The 15084-nt window shown below is 48.8% G+C and overlaps 1 protein-coding gene across 1 annotated transcript; it reads right to left on the bottom strand.

Annotated features, from left to right (window-relative positions):
- Positions 1–829: 829 nt before the first annotated feature.
- CCKBR (cholecystokinin B receptor) lies at positions 830–12455 on the bottom strand. The gene is made up of 5 exons (XM_006203452.4): positions 12176–12455; positions 3111–3362; positions 2708–2957; positions 2248–2420; positions 830–2100 (listed from the first exon to the last, which is right to left on the bottom strand). The coding sequence occupies exons 1-5, from the start codon at positions 12327–12329 to the stop codon at positions 1562–1564; spliced, it is 1368 nt and encodes a 455-aa protein (XP_006203514.1). The 5' UTR covers positions 12330–12455; the 3' UTR covers positions 830–1561.
- Positions 12456–15084: the final 2629 nt, after the last annotated feature.

The raw sequence follows: 15084 nt of genomic DNA, 5'->3' as shown, positions 1-15084 counted from the left end.
GACTTTAGAGGTATTATTGGCTGTGAAGATAATAAGGCTTACATTTCAGGGCTCCTCACTTGCACAGTTTTCTTCCAAGGTCCTGGGCAGTGTCCTAGCAATTTTGTATATAATTTTGTATGTTTTTCTTAAAAAAGGGGGCACTCAATTTTATAAGCTTCAGGCCCTGCAAAACTTGGGTTCACCCCCTGATGGATATGGTTTCTTTCCCACCTCTAGCTGTGTCTGCTTACAATAGGATTATTTCTGTCTTGCTCTAATTTATTGTATGACCTTGAGCAGTTTATTTTGCTGCTCTGGGTCTCAGTTTCCTCATCTGTTACAAGATGAAGTGTCAAGGAGCCCTCTCCCAGCATACCATGCCTCTGAGCATCCGTGTGTTTCCCCTTGGTGAGGTCATCTGCTCTTCCCCGTTTGTCACTGAGTGTGTCCAGGGGTGATGTTGCTGTCTCTGCCTCTCTCTAGAGCTGCATCAGTCTTACAGGCAGAAGAGATGCTGGGCTCTGGGACTCCTAGGCAGGCCCAGCCCCATGCCTCCCCACCCCACACTGCCTCTTTGTTGCTCTCCAGTAAGGGTGCTTCCATGGGGCAGAAGCTTGACTAGGTTCTGATACCAGGGAAGAATGGTATCTTCCCTGTACCTGTCATGGTCTGACCCATTGTGTTTCCAACACACATCGAATAAACTAAGTCTTATCATACAGTGCTTCCATTTGTCATTAAAATTTTAATAAGCATCTATTAATAAAGTACCTTAATAAGGGCATCACTTTAGGACAATGTGCTCAAGAATTGTGATGTGTCATGGATACCCCACCTCCCACCCCCACTCCCATTCCGAGCTACAATGTCCGACACAATGTCTGGGATGACCACCCAGAGAGAGTTCACACAGCCTCATCTAGCCTCAGACCACAGACTTTTTGGCAGGAGGTCATGCACAGGAATGAGCAGCAGGGGGAGGGACCCAATAGAGAGGACTCCACCCAATCCTGTGCCTCCTCATGTGCCCCAAAAGAGTCCAAAAGGAAATTTAGGACGAAGCCAAGATATTTAGTAGTTCTTGAAGAGGTTGGGTGAGGGAGGAGGGGCAGGGCCATAGTATTTAACTGGAAAGGAATGAAGGGACTTTGCAGTACCAAACAGCCGTGGGTCTGGGAAGCATGAGATTAGGCAGGTTGGTGTTTGCAGCACTGATTGGGGAAGGGCACTGTGAGGTCAAACTGGGGGCCGCCTGGAGCATATCAGGAGTCAGCCCTGTGCCAGGCTCCAGAGCCGTTAAAGACTCAGTGCCATTACTATATGTGTGAGAATTTCCACTGTGTAGATTGTCCACTGCGAGAAACGCTGGGTCTGTTTATGTCTAAGGTCAGTGCCATGTCTCTTCGTGCCAGGCTCAGTCCCGTATCAAGGGTGCTTCGTCTCCTATGTAGGGGTCCGGCTTGTTTCCTTTGTGTCAGGTAAGCCACCTTTTCCTTTGCATTGGGGTTAGTCCATGCTATTGGGTGTCAGTCTCTTGTGTCTGGATGGGCGGTGCTCGTAGGAATTCATCTGTCCTGCCTCAGCCAGGTCCCAGCGTGCTGATGGTGGTGTAGCTCAGTCTGGATAGTGAGGCGATGGAGGGGGTGGGAGGGTCCTCGTCCGGTAGCGGTCTGGGGCGCGCTCGTGGAGGCCGAGGGCAGCAGCGGGCGCACGTTTCCAGGCAAGCCTGGCGAAACCGACGGTGCATGAAGCAGTAGACAAGGGGATTGACACAGGCAGAGGCGTAGCTCAGCAGGTGGATGAAAGAGATGGGCGCACCTGAAAGAGCACGATGTGCACCGGGGCCATCGAAGGCGCGCCACGTATTGGCGCTGTACACTGGCAACCAACACAGGAAAAAAAGCACAACGATCACCAGTAACATCCGCACCACGCGCTTCTTAGCCAACAGCTTGGCCTGGGCGGGCCGGGGGCCGGATCCTGGCCCAGGCGTGGAAGCGGTCAGCGCAGACAGCTCCAGTACAGGCCGGGAGCGCGGAAGCTGCACGTAACAGCCATCTCCGTCCTCACCAGCCAACCGGGTCTCCGACCGGCAACGCCCGTTCGGGTGGGCAGGACCTGAGCACAGACGATGCGAGGTCAGAACAGATGGCAGAGTCCCTTTCCACCGTTTCCAGCCTCTCTTCCGGCTCACACTTTTCCCCGCCCCACCCACTATAGGCCCCGCCCCTTCTCAAAGTCCCGCCCCTCCTGGATTTCACTCACCTTGTCCGGCCCCACCTGGCAGCCCTCCTTGGCCTCCGACCCGGCTCTGGCTTTCGCTGTCACTGTCACCGTCAAAGCGAAGCCCTAAGTAGAGCTCGCGGGAGATAAGCCCGTAGGCCACCGCCATAACCACTCCCGGTACGAAAAACAGAAGCAGGAGCAGCAGTACCGACCTGGAGACAGAGCACAGACCAATCACACGAGTTTCTGACCAGCTTTAATCACGGATGGAGGTAGACCCAAGAACTGATGCTTCTAGGGTTGGTGACCAGGTCCCAGAGGTAGCAGTAGGATTTGGGGTGTGGCTGGGAAGGGCTAGAGAACTGGGGAGGAGCCCCAAATGGAAATCCCAGGGTAGTGGGTGCCGAAAGAGAATTGGAATGGTAATTGATAGAGCAGTTGGAGGAAGATTCTTGAGAAGGGAATTCCCAGGAATGGAATGGGTAATAGTCACCCTCACCAGGTTTGGCGAACCCGTGCACTGGGCCAGCGATGCATGCACTGCAGCACACGAGGCCCTGCTGGCTGCACGGCAGTGTACACCGGGTAGGGCACCATGAGCAGTCCGGACAGCATCCACGTGGCTACGATCACACGAGCTGCGTGGGAGCGTGTCTGCCACACCCGCGCCTGCAGTGGTCGGCAGATGGCGCTGTACCGCTCCAGGGCTATGGCCACGAGGCTTAGCGTGGACACACTCACAGACACCCCTAGCAAGGGAAAAGGAAGGGGTCACCTAGGAAACTTGCACTGCACACTCACCAGTGTGACCTCCCCATCTCCGATGGAGAAAGTCCCGTACACCCGGCAAGGACTTTAGGACAGGAGACGGGCAAGGAAGGCAGATTTGTTGTGTCACCTACCCATGAAGTAGGAAACCGCCTTGCAGACGACTGTGCCAAAGATAAATGTGCCCATGAGATTGGGCAGGAGGGTAAAGGGCATGCAAGCCACCGCCAGCAGGAGGTCGCTGACTGCCAGTGAGAGCAAGAAGGCGTTGGTGACGGTCCGCAGGCGACGGCTCAGTCCCAGAACCACGATGATAAGCACATTTCCTCCAACACTCATCAGAAAGATCACGGCATAGAGGGTGACTCTAATGGCCAGCTCCAATTCTGGGTAGGAAAAAGGAAAGGTGGCAGTAGGGGGTCTGGCCCCTACTCAGCCAGGCTCTCCATCTCTCTTATCATCCATCCCCACTATCCAGCCAGATCTTCTGCTTCTCAAGTCTCCCCCACCCCCAGGACCCACTCAGGAAATGGTGAACTTGAATCCTTCACCCTTCTAACCCCTGGAAGTCTGGTTCAAGTGGCCTAATGACCCTTCCTTTAGAAAGTATGTCTCGTCTCAAGCTTTATTCCCAATCCTTCCTTCTCTTTGCCAAACTTCTTGAAAAGATTATTTGCATCTTTTCATTCACTCCTCAATCTATTACAATCCAGTGCCTTGTTCCCCCAACCTATTCTGCTCGACCTCTCAGTAGTATATTACACGGCTGACCACACATTCACTACCATTTGAAACACAGGTCTGATCATGTCTTTATTGTCTTAAAAAATGATAACCAACCAAACAAACAAAAACCTTCACCTACTCTCAACTGTTTGCAATCCTTTAGCATGGCATCCAGATTCTCCCAGAACTGCCCTCTTCCTTCCCCCACCTTCTCCCTGCAATGCACCCACTTAAGCCACTGGATGACTCAGTTTCTAGGAGGCATCACATGCACTCATGTCTCCTTCTCTTGCTTATGTTGGTTTCTCAACTTAAAATGCTCTGTCACCACCCCCTCCCCATGAATACCACCCAACTAATATCTCCCAGTACAAACTTGTTTTCTGTATCTGATGAATTCCTATTCACTGTTGTCTTTAAAGACTCAGACTGACTGCCCCGTCTTCTGGAAGGCCTTTCTGGGCACCTTATTTGAGCTAATCTCCCTTTCCTCTGACCCATGCATGTTCCCCCTACATCTGTTAGAACCGTTTTTACTTTCTGCTTTGTATTTTAATTGTCTCCAAACATTCATTCTCACTCCACAGACATTTATGGAGGACTCCCTTTCTACCAGGCACTGGGGCAAAGAGATAAATATGGTAAATGCCCTGGCATCTGAGAGCTCACAGTCTAGAGGGAAACTCAGAGGTCTAAACAGATAATTGTCACATGGTGTGATAAGGGGTGAAGTTGAGGAATACACAGAGAGCTCTGGGAGCTCACAGGAGGGACATGGAGAGTCACTGGGCTAGACAGAGGCTGACCCCATGCATTTGTGTCATTGTCTATTGGGAGAAGGATTCATCTTTGGGCTTTCATATCACAGCCAAGCAGATCCAGAAAAAGTTGGATTGAATTACACTCGACCTAGTCACCCATACCCATGGCATCAGCATGAGAAAGTCAAGAGCTTGGAGGGAGAGAGGGCAGGGATGGAGCCTACCAGGTTGCGGGGAGGGAATGGCCCAGAGCTGCAGCCCCCTTTTCCATAGCCCCATTTGGCTGACTTTTGCTTAGCTCTCAAATTAAACTGTTTTTTTTTCATAATAATAGCCAATTTATTCAGAAGCTGTTGTAGGTTTCAAGTGAGTGCTGTTTACAAGGGGTCCCCTAAGTGAACTTAGCAGTGATATTACTTGCTCAGAGCACACAGTGAGCAAAGAGCTGAATCAGAGTAGAAGCCAGTCTCTAAAGCTCTAAAATGCTTCGCCTCCTACTGCTGCCTCACTTCTCTGTCATTCATTGTGCTGCCCCTCCCTTTCCCTAAACTCTAACATGGCATTTCTCACTGTAGTATTATGTCCATTTTCTATCTCCCCCGCTGGACCATGGACTCTTGAGGACTGGGACAAGGTCCATCTTGTTCTCCAGCATATCCCTAATAATGTCCCACCACCACAGGAGGTGTCAACACATGCTTGCTAATGAATCTTAGTGGACCTCTGTCACTCTCCACACAAAGGCCCTGTTTTGCCCCTTCTCATCCATCCTTCACGTCTGTGCCTCTAGAACTCTGACATGCTCTCTCCTTGCTGCCTCTCTCTCTTTGGAGATCCGTGTTGGAGGATCTTTTGGGTGGTGGGAGGAAGGTAGTCAATGACAGGCTGTGATTTTAGATGTGTTACTTTTACTATTCTATACAAATCATCTGTGTCTTTTTAGAATCTGGGCCCCTCTCTGCAGGAAAGGCTTATGGAAGTCTTATGTGTTACAATTTGAGGGGTGTGTGTGTGAAATAAAGAACCTTTGGGAGGGGAATCAGAGAGGTCCTTGGACCCCCCAAAATAGAGCTGGTGGTCTGTCTCACACTGTTTGTGTCTTGTCCCTGTCCAACACCCCTCCCCACTCTCCTCCCTCACCCCTTAATCTCTCTAATTCTATCATCTCTCTCACATCCTCTTCTGGATGTTTTTCTTCAACTGGTTCTTGATTCAATAACCAGGCCTCAAGTTGGTACAGCACTGTATAGTGTGAAAAGCATATTTCTCATTCACTCAGCTGACTAACGTGGACCATGTGTGTGCCCTTGAACTTGACTAACTGTGGTGGAGCTGAGAGATGGGACTAGGCCCACTCTTATGAAGCCCCCAACCTGCAGGGCACCCCTGAAAACTAGAAGACAAAGTCCTAGTAAAAATGACCAGCAATTGAACAATGCTTTGCTGTTTTACTGGGCATTTCCAGCTGTTACCTTATTTCCAGCCATCACTGTCTCTTCAAGTCTTTGCTGTTGAACAGTTAGTAGATGTGAAAAAAACTTATCAAAAGTGATCTTAGAGCTAGGGGTCTGGGGAGAGGGAGGGAGGAATGAATAGGTAGAGCATTGGGGACTTTCAGGGCAGTGAAACTATTCTGTATGATACTGTAATGGTAGATAGACGTCATTATACATTTGTCAAAACCCATAAAACACAACATAAAGAGTGTACCCTAATGTCAACTATGGAATTTAGTTAATAATGTATCAATATTGGCTCATCGATTGTTAATAGATGGACCACACTAATGCAAATGTCAAGATGTTAAGGATAGGGGAAACTCTGTGTCTGAGTGTGTGTGTGTGTGTGTGTGTGTGTGAATGCATCCCTGTGTGTTTGTGTGGTGGCACAGGAGTGACCATGGTGGCTTCAGTGACTTGCAGCCTGAGGTAATGGTGGAAGAACAAGAGATGTACCTCCTGGTTACCACCACTAGTGCCTTGACAGTATACCTGCGGGCATCACTTTGTCAGGGATGGGAGGAGAGCAGAAATCAGAACAGGGGACTCAGTCAGCTTCTGGGGTCTAAAGGATCTGCATTTGTGTTGTCCAGATGATGGCAGAGAAGTGTAGGTACAAAAATACAGATAAAATGACATGAAACAAAAATTAGGCTTTTTTTTTTTTAGAAATATCAAATCACTGTGTTGTGCATCAAGAGCTAACATAGTGTTGTAGGTTAATTAGACTTCAACAAACAAACTCATAGAAAGAGAGATCAGATATGCGGTTACCAGTGGTGAGGGGTGGGGGTTGGGAGGAGGGGGAATTGGATGAAGGTGGTCAAAAGGTATAAACTTTTAGTTATAAGATAAATAAGTATTAGGAATATAACGTCCAGCATTATTAATATAATTAACACTGCTGTATGTTATTTATGAAAGTCGAGAGAGTAAATCCTGAGTTCTCATTACAAGGAAAAATACGTAGTTTTTCCACTTCTTTTGTATCTATATGAGATGATGGATGTTCACTAGACTTGTTGTGGTCATCATTTCATGATGTATAGAAGTCCAAGCATTATACTGTACACCTTAAACTTATACAGTGCAATATGTCAATTATAGCTCAATAAAACTGGAAAGAAAAGTAATTGATTATTAAGGCTTCCTGCCTTATTTATAGGTTTTATCTTGGCATAATGTATCTTAAGACTTTTTCCTGCTTTAATATGAAAAAAACTTATGAAGGTAAAATATAATTTAGATCTGCATATAGGTCTTATTTACTAAGGGCCCATGAAAAAAATCTTGGAGAAGAGAATAGTTCATTTATTATATTTATTGTATCTATATCTCTTTCTCTCTCTCTCTATCTATATAATATCTCCCCCCTTGTAGATAGAATGTAAGTTCCAAGAGGGCAGAATGCATCTCAAATGTCCAGAACGTCTTACATATAAAAAGCATTCAATGAGTATTTTGAATAAATGAATAAATGAATAATTCATGAATTTTCTAACACTCAATCGTTATGAATACATTTGGTTTTTAGTAATGATAGTATATATACACATATTTAAGAAATTTCATTCCGTACTTACCATTTTAACTTAGGATCTGTTTCTCTAGATTATATTTTTTCAATTAAATATTCATTGCTAATGACATTTTCATTAGTTCCGATAGAAATATGGTCACACATCCTAAAGAGAAGCAATATGGCATTTTTACCCATGTGGAAGGAGCAACTATCCTGAACTAAGCCTAACATATTTTTTGTGATATAAAAACAACAAAAATTTATTTTCTAGTGTTCCTACTACATTCCAGCTCTGACCTGAACTTGAGGCTAGTGCCAGCTAGTCTTCTTTTTTTTTTTTCAGTGGTTGCACCATTTCATTTAAAAAAATTTTTAACACCTTTATTGTCGTATGATTCCTGTACAGTAAACTACACATATTTCAGATGTACAATTTGATGAATTTTGATAGATGTATACACCAATGAAACCACCACCACAATCAAGATAGCTAACATTTCCATCACTCCCCAAGAGGTACAAATTTCAATTTCCCAATTTATCCCTTCCTATCCCCTTTACCCCTGAAAACCAGGCTTTTTAAAGAAAGGACTCCACAGAACACTGAGGCTACTGAAAGCCTCAAGTCCTGCCGTCCACTGGCGTGTTGGATCTGGTCCTCATGCACACAGACATCAAAGTGGTACCCATGCCTGTGTGGTGAGGATGGGTAGCATCCAACTGATTATGGGTAACAGCTAGGCGATGGGGACATCCCAACGTCAGTGGGTACCAACCGAGGGAGCAGAAGTAATATGCAGGGTGTGTGTGTAGATAAGATGAGAGTAAACATTAGGTAACACTTTAATCTTTGAGATAGTCTCTGGGCGGGTGAGAGTAATGCATATTTCTGGGGGTAACATCTGGAGATAGGTAACAGCTATGTGTCTACAGGTAATACCTGATGGAGCGTGAGTTGCCTTTAAGTTTAGGTTATACCTGAGTAAGTGTAACATCTGAATGAGCAAGGGTCTGCAGACAACATCTTATTTTGTAGGTAACATCTTCAGGAAGCATGGGTTCCATTCAGAGGCCTGTGGGTGAACGGGGGCACATCCAGCTGATGGTTGTCATGGCTGACTGAGCAGAAGTTATATGTGAGTATGTGTGGGCAACATTAAAGTGAGTGTGGATAAGAGATGTTAAATTAACAGATTAAGATGTCAATCTGATTGAGGAAAACAACTGAGAGCCTGAGTGAACATCCGTAATCTCTGAGTCTTTGTGGGTAATATCTGATTATGTAAGACTAATGTCTATGACTTTATGGGTAGTATCCGGAGAAAGGTTACTGAAGTGAGCACGGCTAATATTTGATTGTGTGCAGACAATAACAAAATGAAAAAGAGCGTGTTTGAAGGATGAGTAGTATCCACATGACCATGGGCAGTATTAAAGTGGGTGTTTTTCTGTGGTAGCTTCTGAGTCAACAGGGGTAACATTCAAGTCTATGTGGATTATATCAGAGTAATGTGAGGAACACCCACATTTCTGCTGGTAACACTGGAGTGAGCCTGGGTACCATGCATCAGTTGGGGGGACGTTTGAGTGAGTGTGGCTAACCGAATCTCCGCAGGTGACCTCTGCCTGCCTGCCTAACACCCAGACGCGTGTGGGCGGCAACAGCTGGATGACGGAGGCCAGTTCTGGCACCTGGGCTCTGTGCTGCTGCACAGTCTGCTTTCTCAAGGGCTGTGACTCCACAAACCATCCCCACTATCTCCTGCACTCCCACCGCCCTCTCTCTTGGCCCATTCCCCATCAGCATTTAAAACGTTCTTATGGCTACTACACACACTCCCCCCAAAGCCAAATAGACACACACACACACACACACACACACCCACACACCCTTCCTCAACCCTATGTTATTATTGCTAGCACAATCCTGTTTCTCTCTTTGTCTGTCTCCCTATCAAACTTCTGGAAAGTTTTGTCTGCACACCATGGGTCACTTCTCATGACCCCTCCCCATAGCCCAAAAGTCAACCTACCTAGTCAGGAGGTAACACCCACAATGCCTCCTAAGGACTTCCTGTTATTGAATCCGAAGGATGCTGTTCTGTCCTTATCTGACTTACATGGGCAGAATTTGCCATCACTTATCCCACCCTGCTGGAAACTTCATTTTCTCCTTGCTTTCTTGTCTCTCTTACAGCTTTGTCTGGTCTCCTTCATGGACTCTCTTTCCTCTGCTTGGCTTTTTAAAAATTGATCTTCCTCGGGGTCCTATCCCAGAATCCCCTTTCTTTTTATCTGACACAATCTCTGTATGATTTAACCTATTCCCATGGCTTCCACTATCTCCTCTAGACAAACAGCTTTCAAGGCTGTATTTCCAGCTCTTACCTCTCCCCTGTGTTCCAGAGCCTCGGATTCAAAAGCTTACCGGGCAACTCCACCAGGATATTTCACTGGCATTTAAACTCAGTGGGTTCCAAATGGAACGTAAAAATCTCATTCAAACCTGTTGCTGTTCCTTCGTTATCCTTCTCGTCATATAGCACCAACACCCATCTGACCATCTAAGCCAGAAAGCTGGATGCCATACCTTGACCTCTTCTTCCCTCTCCATTTCTAATAAATCATCAAGTTCTGTTGATTCCACTTCCAGAAGTGCCTCTCAAGTCCATCCAATTCTCTCCATCTCCACTGCCAGTACCTTCGTCAAAGCCAGCATCATCTTTCACCTGGACCAATGTAATCTAATAGCCTTTTAAAGTACCCTCCTCCCCCACCTCTTGTCCTCCACTCCATCCTCTACACTACAGAACTAATCCTGGCAGTACTACTGAACCTCTCGGTAATTCCCATTGCCCTCAGGATAAAATCCACACCCCTTAGGTCCAGAAGGCTCTCTGGAAACCCCTAGGCTGGTCCGCATTCTGAATGTTCGTTATTCCTCTCTGATGGTACATGTCTCAGGAACACAGAAACTATGACACACCGAACAAAAGTGCCATGGATTTACACTCTGGGCATTTACATATGCTGTTTCTCTGTTTGAGATGCTTTTTACCTTTTTTTGCCCCTTCACTTGGCTGGCTTTCCCTTAGCTTTAGAATTTTTATTTCAATTCACTCTTCACCTCCTCAGGAGGTCAACTTTGATTTCCAAGGCTTGGCTAGGCCAAAGGGGCTCCTCTTCCGTGTTCCCACGCCCCCCTCAAGGCACTTCCCACTTTCTCTGGCAATTTCCTGCCTACTTGCCTCTCTCCCCCATTAAACTGTGAGCTCCACGAAGTAGGAGCTGGGTCAGTTTTGTTCTACTCATGTTCCTGGTGCCTAGCACAACCTCTGATTCAAAAATACTTGTTGAATGAAAGAATCTAGATGTAAACAACAAGAGGGGGTGTGACAACTGATCTGAGAAAGCATGTAATATTTTGTGGGGTAAATAAATATTGAATTACAACTTATTCACACTTCCCCTTCTTGAACTTGGAATAATTTTCTTCTGCTTAGCACTGTTCCCTCTCCTGGAATCCCACTTCTTGCTTGTTTACTTCTAAACTCCAGTTTCAAGGTTCCCTCTGTGAAGTTTTCAGACTCCTTCTCCTTTGGGTGCTCACAATTTGGACCCTCCTGTGGGACTTCCCACACTGACTGTGATTTTCCTATTGGTTTTGTCTCCCTTCTGGAGACCTTGGGGATGAGGGTCCAGACTGGGTCTAACTCATCCCTGTGTAGCCAGCACCTAGCCCAGGGACTACAATAGCAGGTGACTAGTAACCAGGAAAGAAGGAAAGAAAAGCTATGGGAAGGGGAAAAATATGACTTGAGCTAGGTAATCAAGAAAATGTGGATGTTGGCTGATGGGAGAAGTGAGAGTCATTCTGGGGACTGGGTGAGTGGAAGCAGTCTGGGGGTTGGAGGGGAAGGTGGCACAAAGGGATAGGGTGATGAATGGGGCAGCCAGGCTCTGGGCAGGAAACCTAAGGAGAGGCAGGTTGGAGAGGCGGCTTGGAAGGGAGCTGGAGACATGTTTGGAGACAGTGAAAGAAAGTGGATTTAGGGCCTTGAGAACTCCAACTTGAGAGGCAAGGGGATTTGAAGGTGAGGGAAAGGGACAGGCAGCTCTAGAGAACAGCTCCCAGTCTAGTGTCCAGCCTAACTCCAGTTAGGGGATCTCTTTGGGGAAGGATAGGGGCTGAGGTGAGGGACACAGACGACAATAACTCTAACTTCCCATCCAGGCCTTCCAGAGTGCTCCCTCGCCACAACCAGTCCCCTTCTTTCCCCCTAGTCTTGTCTTCTTTTCTTTTCTTCCCCATTGTGGCTCCATGAACTGGATGCAAAGGGCAAAGAGAAACCTGGAAGGACTGGCTAGAGGAGCTCCTTGCCTTCCCATTGTATGTTTGGAGGAGAGGGCTGTGTGTTGGGCAGGGTGCTGTGTTTTAGGGGTGACCAGGAGCTCTGGGGGTGATCAGGAGACCAGGGTGTGAAAGGGCTCTGACAAGGCGGTGTGAAGCTGCGATGGAATTTTAGGAGCTGCGGGGCACCAATGTGTCGGGGTGGGGGCTGTTGGGGGACTGAGGGGGTAGGTACTGTGCAGGGAGAGTGTGGGCGTTTGAGGTGGCAGCAGGGGCATCTGTGGGTGTTGCGGGATGCAGCAAGGAGGAGCTTGTAGAGGGGGCTTAGGGAGGCACCCACCTCGTGTCCCGGCTCCGCGGATGCGTGGTGGTTCGCAGGTGAGGTTGCCTGTGCCGCTGCCATTCAGGAGGGTGCCCCCTGGGCGGCACAGGGAAGCCCCCGGCCCGGGTCCGGATCCCCCCGGCACGCTCCGGTTCAGCTTTAGCAGCTCCATGGCCCCGGCCCAGCCGCCGCCTCCCTCCGCACGGCCGGGCGGGCTCCCGCTGCGGCTCCACCTGCTCGCGCGGCAATTCCCGCTGAAGCTCCCGCCCCGCCTGGTCCCCGCCCCCAACCTTGGCCCCTGCCCCTCGGCTCCTCCTCTGCTCGCCCCGCCTAGGCTCGCGTCCCTCCCAGGCTCGGGTCCTCGGCTGTCCCGCCAGGTGACTCTCCGCCCCTCTCTCCCGCTCAGGACTTAGTCGCCCCCGCCCCGTCCCCCACTCCCCAACACTGGTGTGACTGTCCTCCAGGCTCGCCCCCTCCCTAGACCTCTCCAGTCTTCTCTTCGAGATTGCCTTCCCGCCTTCTCCCCTTCATCACCATCCCAGTTCCAGGGGATTCTCGCACGCGCGCGCGCGCGCGTGTGTGTGTGTGTGTGTGTGCGTGTGCGGTGTGTGTTGGCGGGGATTGGAGAGAGGGTTAGGAGTGGTTGGGGAGGGGAAGGAGGGAGCGTAAGACGGGTGGGCGCGGCCGCCGTGGGGTCTAGCATCTTCCCCTGGTGGGTCGGGGAACCTGGAGGTGGCAACTGAGACGGGTCGGGGGTGCGTGCGGGGGTCACTGGCTGCAGCGCTGATGCCTTAGCCCTCGCAGAGCGCTGCGGGCACCGTACCATGCCCTATGCCGCAGTGGCTGCAGTGACCGCGACACCATCACTGGTAGTTCCCTGCAACTCCTCGCCGCGGGGCTGGGGGTGGCCCCCGCATCTGCTCCCGCACCCCCACCTCCTACCTCAGGCCCAATACCCAGGCTTCCACCCAAAGCGCCCAAGGAACCCTCCGCAGCGGACAAAGATGAGCAAGAGGCACCATTTTTGCTTGGGGAACTCTGGCAAGGGAAAGGGCTGCCGGAGGAAGAGTGCCTTGGGTATTGACCGGGGTAGCGGTGCCTGGGATAAACAGGGTTGGGGTGGGGTGAGGGTGGGGTACGGTTCAGTTCCCAGCCCAGCGCAGGCACAACCGGGGAGGAGGCGGCTAGCTTTCTCTGTAGTCTCCAGGCAGCGTCCACCCTCACCCGACACACTCCCTGTTTGCTCTCAACGCAGGTGGAGCAGCCTGTGTAGGAGGTCAGATTCCCACGGGAGGGAGCTGAAAGGGCGCAGGAGCACTGGGGCGCAGCGGGAACAAAACCGAAGGGGGCATGCGCAAGACTGCAGTGGGTTCAGCTCCTTGGGCAGCACTTTCCTCTTCTTATATTTCAGCCCTGTTGATGTCATTCTTCTCCATTCCAAAGAAAACTCCAGTATGACATGAAATTCCATTCTCTGGCCTCCAGCAGTAGCTGTCAGAGGTGGGAGTTATCAGCTAAAGAGCAGGTTAGACTGGGAATGAGGTCTGAGTTTATGGGAATTCAGAGAGTCCTATCCAATCAGAGTTTTGGAGAGGACCTGGTCCAGCTAGCACTGAGTTTATGGGGGACGGGACATTGAAGGAGGATTTAAGCCTGAGATCAGAGGGAATGTCGTCACCCCCTCCCCCCCCCCCCATTCTCCTGGCACTGCCTGCCTTCCTACTAGCGCAGCCTGCTGTGCTGTTTATTCAGCTCCAGCACAGGTGAGACTTCAGATAACCTGCTGGACTTTTCTCACATTGGATGATGGTAGGGTTTGGTGGGGGGGAAGCAAAGGAAACGTAGGGAAGAAAGGAGTGGAACAGGAGAAGTAGACAGCCATTCACTTATTCAGCAAAGTATGTGCCAGGTATAGGACTGGTACACCAGCTGTCCAAGACAGTTTGTGCCTGAGTAACTACTACTCAAGTGAGGGAAAATGACAGGTAAGCCAATGATTACAACATATGGTCATAAGTGCATCCACCAAGATGCACAAATCAGAAATTTAGAATCTGAAAAGAAAAAAAATGTATGTATACGTATCACTGAATCACTTTGCTGTACACCTGATACTAACATTGTAAAACAACTACACTTCAATAAAAATTAAAAGAAAAAGAAATTAAGGAATCATCCTGAATGCCTTACTCCCTTATATGCCTGCATCCCTGTGGTGAAGGCTGCAACAAAAAGCCCAGACTCTTTCAAAAATGAAGATTTTTTCTCCTTCTCTACTGAGAATGCTGCTGAAAGATAGTTCTCAACTGTCAGCCCCTTTGGGTGTTGCCTGAGCTGAAGAAATCTGGCTCATCTAAGGTCATATTCCCTTCCTTGGGCATCTGTACCCAACAACTGATCAGCAGAGAAGTATAAAGGTTCAGCTCTCTCACCCCAAGAGAGGACAACCCTGAAAGATGTTCACAGCTCCTCATAGGGTTGACTGAGGTCTTTACTGGGACTGCTCAGCTTCTCCCTTTGCCCCATCTCACTTTTTTCCATCTTTTCTCTTACACAGGTGTTGACTCCAGGAGCGCTCCTTAGTAAACATCCTCCCCAGTAATCTCTTAGAGTCCGCTTCCTGGGGAACATAACAGCCTCATTCCCATGTTCAATTAATCATGAAGTGCTGTTGATTTTAGCTACTGAGCATTCCTTGAATCAGTCTGCTTTTATCTCCACTGACATTGCCCCACTGTTTCTTGTACTATTCTCCCAGCCTCCTAAGTGGTCCACGACATTTTGATGATGCCCCCTTATATCCACCCTCCACCTTATAGCCAGAGTGATATATTCAAAATACAAGTCTGATTATGCAACTCTTCTGACCTTGTTTGGGGGATAAAGAAGGACTTTTTACAGAATCTATGAAGCCTGCATGGCCTGGC

This window comes from Vicugna pacos, chromosome 10 (assembly GCF_048564905.1).
Source record: "Vicugna pacos chromosome 10, VicPac4, whole genome shotgun sequence".
Lineage (NCBI taxonomy): Eukaryota > Metazoa > Chordata > Mammalia > Artiodactyla > Camelidae > Vicugna > Vicugna pacos.
Note: the sequence above shows the minus strand (reverse complement) of the source record. Positions and strands in the feature narration are given on the sequence as shown.

Excerpts from the sequence above, each read along its gene's own strand:
- CCKBR (XM_006203452.4), bottom strand. The coding sequence starts at position 12,329 with ATGGAGCTGCTAAAGCTGAACCGGAGCGTGCCGGGGGGATCCGGACCC. Across the intron at positions 3,363-12,175 it reads CCGCGGAGCCGGGACACGAG|AATTGGAGCTGGCCATTAGA; the intron begins GTGGGTGCCTCC and ends TTTCCTACCCAG. Across the intron at positions 2,421-2,707 it reads GCACGGGTTCGCCAAACCTG|GTCGGTACTGCTGCTCCTGC; the intron begins GTGAGGGTGACT and ends CTCTGTCTCCAG.